Below are 9,476 nucleotides of genomic sequence, written 5' to 3'. Positions count from 1 at the left end.
CATATTGTGACTACAAGTTAGATATGTTTGGTGAAAGGCTGTCTGTAGTTACTAGAATAAAGTCATTGCACTAAATTACATACCTACATTTAATAAAGTGGTCTTTTATTTATTTATTTATTTTTCCAAGGCTGCGTAGATCTTATGTAAAATTAGACAACATGCCAAAATGTTCTCTAACTGGGGGCTTCTATGAAACTGGGACCTAAAAACAGGACAGAGGAGCTAAAAATTCACACCAGATGTAGACTAATGTTATGAAGCAAGTTTGGAAGCACTTTGGGTCTGTTTTAAAAATACTTACTGAGATAAAGGAGAAACTTTTTCAGATAAAACACATTTTTATATTATTTTACATTATATTCAATACAAAAATCTATATGTGACACGGTCAAAAGGACACAAAAATTACACACTACTGTTTTTTTGAATATCTTTTTATTCTCTCAGATACATTTTGGGAATTGAACTAATTATGCAAAGCAGGGTGTTTCACAAAACTGATCACTGTTGCAAAATCATTTGCGATTTATATGCGTTTAAATGGGCAAGTTCTGCATGTAACGCCAGTGGACGCGATGGGTTACACACAAAACCTGGAATGAGACTGAGATTCATGAAAAACCCACATGTCTGGATTAGAAAAATCACTAGGATTGTCTAATTTAACACAATGTCTTTATTTATAGCAGTATATAAGACCACTTCTAGTGATGTTTTCAAAATAAAAAGCAATGACACCCAGGTAGGTTTTTAATGTCCCAATTTTGGCTCTGTTTTTGGCCCTAATATTTTATTAAAAATTCATTAATTTTGGGATGGCTCAGAGTAAGAATACAATTTTTTCTGCATTTATCTGAGGTCATTCATTAGGTACATCCTGGGTGGAAATATGTCTGCATTTCTCTTTTAGTATTGGGTCTAAAAAGCTGGCAAAGTACCAGGTACCAAAATGTACCCAGTTTCATAAAAGCACCCAGATATAAACGTACAGTAGGTAAAGTTTTATTCAGATGTGCAACTTTAATGCAAATATAAAATACATGAAAATAACACATGTTGGTCGCAGAAGTCATCAAGTCAAGTTGTTAGCTGCTTATGAAGACATTTATAATGTTGTCAGTAAGATTTGCTTTTAACAGTTATAAATGATGACAAATGAGGAAAAATTATCAATTGCAATGTAATTTATTTACATGTTATAATACGACTCCCTTTCCAAATGGTGGTAACTCTAATCCAGGGGTGTCAAACTCATTTTGGTTCAGGGGCCATATTTAGTCCAATTTGATCTCAAGCGGGCCAGACTAGTAAAATAATGACTTAATAACCTATAAATAATGACAAATCCAAGTTTTTCTTTTTGTTTTAGTACAAAAAACCCCAGTTAAATTATGAAAATATTTACATTTTATAAAAAAGATGTGAATAACCTGAAAAAACAGAAATTTAATTTGAAAAATTAATGCAATTTTAACAAATATTATGCCTCGACTTATTATTTATACATGTACATTTACACATACTGTTACATAAACATTTGGTAACAGGCAGAATATAGTTAAAATTATTGAGTTTGGAACTAAAATAAGAACGGTTTCTACAACATTCCATCTGTTATTATTAACACAACTACAGATCACAGTGGATCCATAAATGCACAAAACATTTAGGAACAGGCAGAATATTGTTAAAATTGCACATTTCGGGTTATTCATCTTTGTTTTTATTTATGTATTTATTTGCATTTTATTGTGAAAGAATAGTTTTGTAAATGTAAATATTATCACAGTTTAATGTTATTTTTTTCACTTCAATTTTTTCCACATAATTTTTCCCAAAGAAAATTTGTAGTTGTCATTATTGCACTTTCATTCCACGGAGCCAGAATGGAACCTTTGGCGGGCCAGATTTGGCCCCCGGGCCGCATGTTTGACACCTGTGCTCTAATGGTTTAGCATGTTGGATGATAAGTATTCTAAGTAACTAGCAATATAAGACATTTTAGAGCATCAAATTTGAACAAATAGTGATCCTCATGAGTGTTAAAACTGTTTGGATTCCTGTCTAAATATTTATTGAGGATCTATAAAGTGTTATATAATGAATAACCTGAATAAACCCCTTATAAATCCTCTGTACAGCTACCTTTATGTTTGAGGAAGATTATATGACAGAACTATTATAAAGACTGTCACATGTTTTGTAATTAAATCAGTCAAATCTTATCTTCTCAACAGTTTAATCAACCACAAATAAACACTAAATCATGTGTGTGTTGACTGAAGGAAACTGGACTCAGCTGTTTTTAATGATTCATTAGACCCCAGCCAACCTTTGACCTCATATTTGCTTGCAGTGCATGCTGGGTAAGTGGCTGTGATGTGGGTGCAGGTACAATAGCAGCACAACTGGTCAGATAAGTTTTTTTGGAACCCGTATGAACTTGCATCAGCGAGGAGTGTTCACATAGAGGTAAGTGTTCAACAGTAACAGTACAACAGTAAAACACACTGAGTTTCAGATTAATGCACTTTATTTATAAGCAGATCTCAAACCGTGCACAAGTGATTCATAAATGTGCTTTAGAAGTGTGTTATTCTGGCAGGTTTTACCTCCGTTTCTGCAACTTTTTATTTGTTTTTTCTCTGTGAAGAACTGGCTGTTATTTACTTTGGATGATATTTGGCTCTACTATTAAAACAAATGTTAATTTTTAACTTCCATAGCCGGTGTGTTTGAAGTGTTTTTCAACATAATGACTAGTTCAGAGGTTCTCAGTCTGTGGAGCTGGACCCTTTGTGTGGTCGCTTCATATGCACCAGTGGTCAGAGGTGATTTCTTTGACTTGTGGAATCTAACTTTGCTGTAGTAGAATTTAATACATGCTTTAGTTGAGTTTTTCCATTTTCTTCCATAAATCAGTTCACATTCTGTATTACTAATGACTTAAGAAACTTGCTATTTAATTTGTTTCATATTATTCATATAAAATACAAATCGACAAAACATATTTTATTATTCTACATCAAAACGACAAACAGTACATGCAAGAAACAAATTAATGTGTTATAAACAACCTCATAGTATAGATTAGCCTAAAGCCCATTTTAAGGCAACATCTTTCAGACTTTTTCTTAATTAAAGTTTTGAATGCAAGGCGTTTAGTTGCACAGTACATTTACATTGTGGTAATGATACTTTTACTAAAATAAAAACTCTAAAATATTAGTTAAATGAAAGTGCTTACCTCCATTACTGATTTAGGAGTAATATTCTGATACTATAATATTCTATGTATCTTGTTTCTTTTTTTCCCACATCATGCTCACATTTACAGCACAGTCTGTCTATGTTTGTGAGATTAATAGTGATTTTCTGTTTTCTTCATTTTGATAAATGATATTTATATATATATATATATATATATATATATATATATATATATATATATATATATATTTGACCATCCAGCCATAATGTATATGACCACAGACAGGTGAGGTGGTAATGATGTTGATTATTTTGTTACAATGATGCTGATCAGTGATTGTGATGCAGTATATAGATTCAGATTCAAATGTATTTGTCATTTCAGCATATAAAATACACGGAAACGAAACACTGTACTCAGGTCCCGATTGTCAGCAGCATTTAGTAAAATACTAATAAAATACTGATAAAAAAATAATAATAACCCCCCACTTAAGTTACACATAAATAACTAAGATTTATTATTTCTAAAGTGCACAACAATAACGTGCCAATTAAAAATGCTTTCCAGGGTTTCAAAGTTCAACAACAGTTAATTTGTGTAATGCAGCAAAAGTACATTTAGCCCCTGAAGTTGATGTGTTGGATGCAAAAAAATGAGCCGAGTAAGGACCATTCACAAGGGTCAAAGTGCAGTGGTTTGATGTGTGAGTTCAGATCTTGTAAGTCCTGGATGTTATTTGGTGGGGCCTTTGTGGATCAGATTTGTTTCTGTCTTCTAGACAGATGCTCCATTGGACTGAGATCTGGTTGTCCTTCCTTAGATCACTATTCGTACTAACCACTCCAGACCCAACACAACAAAACCTGTGGTTTTGGAGATGCTCTGACCCAGTCATCACCAGTACTCTTTGGCCCATGTCAGTGTTCCTCAGATCCTTAAACTTGTCCATTTTGCTCATCAACCTTTAGGACTAAATGTTCATGTTGTAGCCAGAGACATAAACAGACACCAAGGTTTACCTTCAGCCGAACAAGTTTCATTTCTTTCCAGAACAGTTTGTCTTCAGTGACCAGTCCGTTTACACTGCCTCCACTGCTACTGCTGAATATACATGAGGCGTTCATGGTGCACTCAGAAAAGACAGAACAAAAACATATAACAAAAAAATACTCTCTTCTTTCACAGTTTATTTGTAAAACCAGTTATTAAACTGGTCAGGTGCATCCCTTTGACTGGGTCACATTGAACAACATAAAAATACCTTATGTGTGCAGGGTCCCTGATTAACTGTGGAGAAAATAATAGTGCAATTAAACAAAAGTAAACATGAGCAGTGTGATTGCCTCACATTCACTCTCGGCCTTATAAGGGGGGGTGATACTGGGAGTTTTGGTGTTGATCTGATACCAAGTAAATACAGGACTAGTATCGCCGATACATTAAATGTCATGATCATTGAATAATTTAGATTTTGCCTTTAGTTAGTTGATTACACTGGGTTACAAAAAATGTTTTTTGCAAGTTGTCTAGGTTTTTTTTAACTGAATTAGGACCATTTTGGATTGCTAAATCCAAAAATGACATCTGTTTTTCTCAATCAGGTCAGATTTTTTTGCTAATTTGATTTTGAAAAATTAGATCTTCTCACAAAATTGATTACATTTAATTACATTAATACCAAAATAAGATTGGTAAGCACACTTTATGAAACTTGTGACTTGATTCCTGTTAGGTACAATGGTGTATTCACCGCAGATGTAGCAGAATATGTCAGGCTTATTTTTGCAAGATCTTCTAGTCAAAGCCATTTCATTCACCTGTAATATTAAAAAAAACATTAATCATAAATTGGCAAAAGTAAAATCTTCAGAACTCGTTTATTGCAAGAAATATGAAAGAATTTTGTATCATATGATGTGAAAATGCCCATAAATGTAAGCAAAAATGTTAAAAAGCCAATATGTAGCATGGTTCAGAAAGTTGACCTGATTGAGCAAAATGAATGTGATTTTTGGATTCAGCACACCAAAATTATCCTAAATCAGCTCAAAAAACTTAAACAATAAATTTGTTGTTGACCAGTGTTATGATTATGATAAAACACAGGACAAAGAACAAAGGACAAATAAACATGTTTTTTTATTAACTAACTACAATATAAAACAATTTAACAGTGTAATAATAATAATAAAATAATTCCCCTTTTAAATTTGTGGTGTTATCACAGTGGTGAATGACTATATTGCACACATCACATGAGGCAGTTTCCCTGTCAGCTGCAGTGAATAAGCTCCACACAGCACTTCTCTTTCTCCCTGCCATCACGGGCTGCTCTCAGTACTCTCTGACCCTCTGCTCTCCAGCAGGGAGTGGGGGGTGGGGGGTGGGCGCAGAGTGTGCTTGAGAGAGCAGCAGAGAGAGAGAGAGAAAGAGAGAGAGGTGAGACAGACTTGGAAAGAAGCTGCACTCGCATGAACTCTGTGAGGAAATTTGAGTATCATACAAATGCATTTTGTTTTAATTTAATCAGATAAAAATCATTACACACATAGGCACTGGAGAATCATTGGTGATAAAAGTGCCACAAAAGTTTCAGTCTCATCATGCCAGTATCAGTCTGATACCTATACTCACCTTGGTATCAATACTATTGATATTTAGATCAATACGCCCAGCCCTACTGCCTTATATATCCCACCCACTGAAATGTGCCACTAACATCAGCACTCCACCTGTCTGTGTGTTACAGCTGATTAGTGTATGACTGAATGTGTACCTTCAAACACAGACCTGTCCACACCTGTCCATCAGACCATGGCAGCAGCAGAGTCCAGCCCTTTAACCACTCACGTTCTGAACACCGGCGATGGCGTCCCGGCTGCAAGGATGGCTCTGAGTCTGCATCGCCTCGACACCAACACAATGATCTGGAACATGTTGAATGTTGGGTAGGGTTTACATCAGTATATCAGTGCAGTTTACAAAGGAAATACAGATTTTTTTAAAATGAGTTTTAAGCCTTTACTACGTTTCTGATGAATTTCAGTTTACTATCACACTCATTCTGATACTCATTTATTTATTTATTTTTAATTTAACCTTTATTAGACCAGGAAAAAGATCCCACTGAGATTAAGAACCTCTTTTCCAAGGGAGTCCTGGCCAAGACACAGCATGAAACACAACACATAGTTACAACATACAGTAACAACAAACAATAATTTACAGGACAATTCAACCGATGAAAAACACGTTCTTTACCAGGTTTTCAATGTGGGGCCTGAAAGTGATGGAGTCATCAATGAAGACACCAAGATACTTACACACATGAACCACCTCTATGACAGTTCCCTCAAAAGTAGACACTACTGGGATAGTTTCAGGCCACTTCTTAGAATTTGAGAATAGCATCATCTTAGTCTTTTCAGTATTGAGGATGAGTTTTAACTGAAGAAGTGAGTGCTGGACAGCATCAAAAGCTTTCTGCAAGTGTTCTATGGCTTGAGTAAGAGTTGATCCACAGCAATAAATAATTTTGTCATCAGCATAAAAATGCATATCAGCATTAGACACACTGTGACCCAAGTCATTTATGTAAATAATAAAAAGGAAGGGTCCTACTATAGAACCTTGTGGCACCCCTTTGTGGACAGTGACATATTCTGAACACAGCTTACTTAATTTAGCTGAAACTGTGAACTATTTATTCAGATTTATGTCACTGTGATTGGCAAAAGTCTCACATTCCATATGTTTCTAAAGCCTGAAAACAGAGCCAAGAAGAGGTTCAGAACTATTGTTTCCTTTCAGACCACTTCATTTAAATTATAATGGCTAATAAACCCACAAATATGACTGATTGAAGCTTTAATGAAGCGGCTTCCAGTGCCACTGTGTTTTACTAAACCCATTAGTTTGATTTGTAGGACTACAGATCAGGATGGCCGCTGCCCAGGACTCATCAGCCGAGACGCCTTTACCTCTGGGACTTATAAGCTGCGGTTTGAGACCGGTCAGTACTGGAAGAGTCTGGGTCAGACCTCCTTCTACCCCTATGCAGAGGTGAGTTACCATGTTCTGTTGTCAGTTATTTTAACTTTAACTAAAAGGGCTGTGGAAAAAAATAAACCACTCCAAATGTACAGAGCTGAACCTCACTGAACACCCCTGAAATGTGCCCAGGAGTGAGATGGAAGGTCATAACCCTTTAGAGAAAGTTAACCTGTTGCATTTTGGCTCTGGAAGTGGTATCCAAGAGCTACAAGATGGAGAATCAGCATAAATTTCACAACTCTTCCTATATTCTCATCCTAAATTAAACGTTACTCTGTTTCTTTAACTGAATATGAGCTTGTTGTCATTGCAGTATTTGAGGTCTGAAAATACTTAAACCTGTTATTTTCTGCTAATTTTACAAATGACAATATATATGTTTTGGAATTCTTCTGGGAGAAATGATATCAATAATTTCCAGAATAAAATAATTTTATCTTGTTACAGTGGTTTATATTGATCTATTCTTTGTTTTTTGGTTTTTTTTTAATTGTTTGACTGGAATGCCATAGGATATTGACTCTTCCTTCTGCTTTATCTAAGAAAGGCACATACATACAAAAACATACACACATACTACAAAACTCAATGTATATCATAAAACACAACTTTTTGCAACTTTGATGGAAATGCAAGGTGCACTGAAAACTAAACATGCTGGTTACAGAAATCACCAGACAACTGGCATTAGAATGTTACCTATTTGGTGTCAATAAATGTTGCGCTCTATAAGACTGTTAGAATGTATTATTTAACACCATTAGTGAAGCTTTAAAATACAACAGTTAAAGTCAAATTTCATTCATTGCCATAATTTTATTACAGTTGAACCTTATATGGAAAAACAAATGCATGAATAAGTACTTTTGTGTTTTTTGTGTGTTTCCAGGTTGTGTTCACTATCAGCGACCCCCAGCAGAGGTTTCATATCCCTCTGATCATGAGTCGGTTTTCCTACAGCACCTACAGAGGAAGCTGAGCACCGCAGCTTCAGCAACACATGGAAAATATTCACAGAGACATGTTTCTACTGATTTTATGACTGCATAAGGCCACACTTTGGTCTCAGTTCAGATGTTGTATTGTCTGTCTTTTAGCTCTGACTTTTGCTAAGATTACTTACAGTGTTATATCCATTTGTTTCCTGTGCAGAATATAAAGTGCAGCTTAATTACTACTGTTACAATATCATCATGTACACAAGACTTCATGAAAAAGATCCAGTGAAGTTATTTGACCTAAAAATGACCTATTAAATGGAAAAATACATTTATAATAACTGTATATTCATCATATTTATTGTGACATTATACTGTTTTATATTTGTTAGAAAATAAATTATACATCCCAAGTGAACTTTAGGCACCCAACAGGTTATATGCCATAACAATTTCTTATTAAAACATATTTTTCTCTCCGAGTTAGTTCCACCTGCATTAGGTTTAGAATCCAAACACCAATCCTTTGTTTTCAATGATTTATATGATTCTAGTATTTATTGCTTATGTAGAGAAAAAAACATGCAATATATAATGCTTAAAAAAACAACCTAGTATCAATAACAGTTGCTATCATTAATGTGAGATTGATTTCATGATAGTTGTTAAGGCTGATTTCTCACACCCAGTGTTTCTGTTGTAGTGAAACAATGAAACCACGAGATGGCAGCATAAACATCAAAATGAATAGAAACTCAGGCGTCATTGTGTAATCTGGAGCAGAGAAACATGTTAATAACCTACCTAAAATTAATAAAAAGGTTAATGAATTAACGATAAACAAACATACATTGAAAGAAAATAAAATGTATTAAAACATATTGATTATATATAATTATCAAAGACATATCAAATATTATTTCAGATGTTTTTTTTTTTTGAATAGTTGAAAAGTAAAAACACAAAAATATATGTTGCAAAACACAACAAAACTGGACTGAATTCAAACTGAATCAGAATAATTAACTCTGAACCAAAAAAAGAGGGATAAATGAAAAAAAAATTAATAAAATAATTCACAAAGTGGGAAAAAAACAAAGAAAAAAAAAGATCAAAAGGATGGACAAAAATTAAGAAAAAAAAATTAACAAAATGAACACAATTAATTAGCAAATGAGTCAATAAAAAAGAAAAAAAATATAAAATGTAGAGAACGGTCTACAGTAAATGAAGAGAACAAACCATTGTGGTTTTAAAAAGTAAGATAC

At 34.0% G+C, this 9,476-nt stretch overlaps 1 protein-coding gene across 2 annotated transcripts; it reads left to right on the top strand.

Annotated features, from left to right (window-relative positions):
- Positions 1–1,970: 1,970 nt before the first annotated feature.
- On the top strand, positions 1,971–8,546 carry LOC115421170 (5-hydroxyisourate hydrolase-like). 2 transcript variants are annotated; one of them, XM_030136912.1, is made up of 4 exons: positions 1,971–2,475; positions 6,006–6,165; positions 7,144–7,279; positions 8,160–8,546. In XM_030136912.1, exons 2-4 carry the CDS (start codon positions 6,032–6,034, stop codon positions 8,247–8,249), a joined length of 360 nt encoding a protein of 119 aa, XP_029992772.1. In that variant the 5' UTR covers positions 1,971–2,475; positions 6,006–6,031; the 3' UTR covers positions 8,250–8,546. The 2 variants fall into 2 exon arrangements, with proteins under 2 accessions (XP_029992772.1, XP_029992771.1); XM_030136911.1 differs by lacking the exon at positions 1,971–2,475 and having other exon boundaries at positions 5,880–6,165.
- Positions 8,547–9,476: the final 930 nt, after the last annotated feature.

Source organism: Sphaeramia orbicularis, chromosome 6, assembly GCF_902148855.1.
Source record: "Sphaeramia orbicularis chromosome 6, fSphaOr1.1, whole genome shotgun sequence".
NCBI lineage: Eukaryota > Metazoa > Chordata > Actinopteri > Kurtiformes > Apogonidae > Sphaeramia > Sphaeramia orbicularis.
This window is presented reverse-complemented; position numbering and strand designations above follow the sequence as displayed.

Excerpts from the sequence above, each read along its gene's own strand:
- LOC115421170 (XM_030136911.1), top strand. The coding sequence starts at position 5,978 with ATGACTGAATGTGTACCTTCAAACACAGACCTGTCCACACCTGTCCAT. Across the intron at positions 6,166-7,143 it reads TGGAACATGTTGAATGTTGG|GACTACAGATCAGGATGGCC; the intron begins GTAGGGTTTACA and ends TTTGATTTGTAG. Across the intron at positions 7,280-8,159 it reads CCTTCTACCCCTATGCAGAG|GTTGTGTTCACTATCAGCGA; the intron begins GTGAGTTACCAT and ends GTGTGTTTCCAG.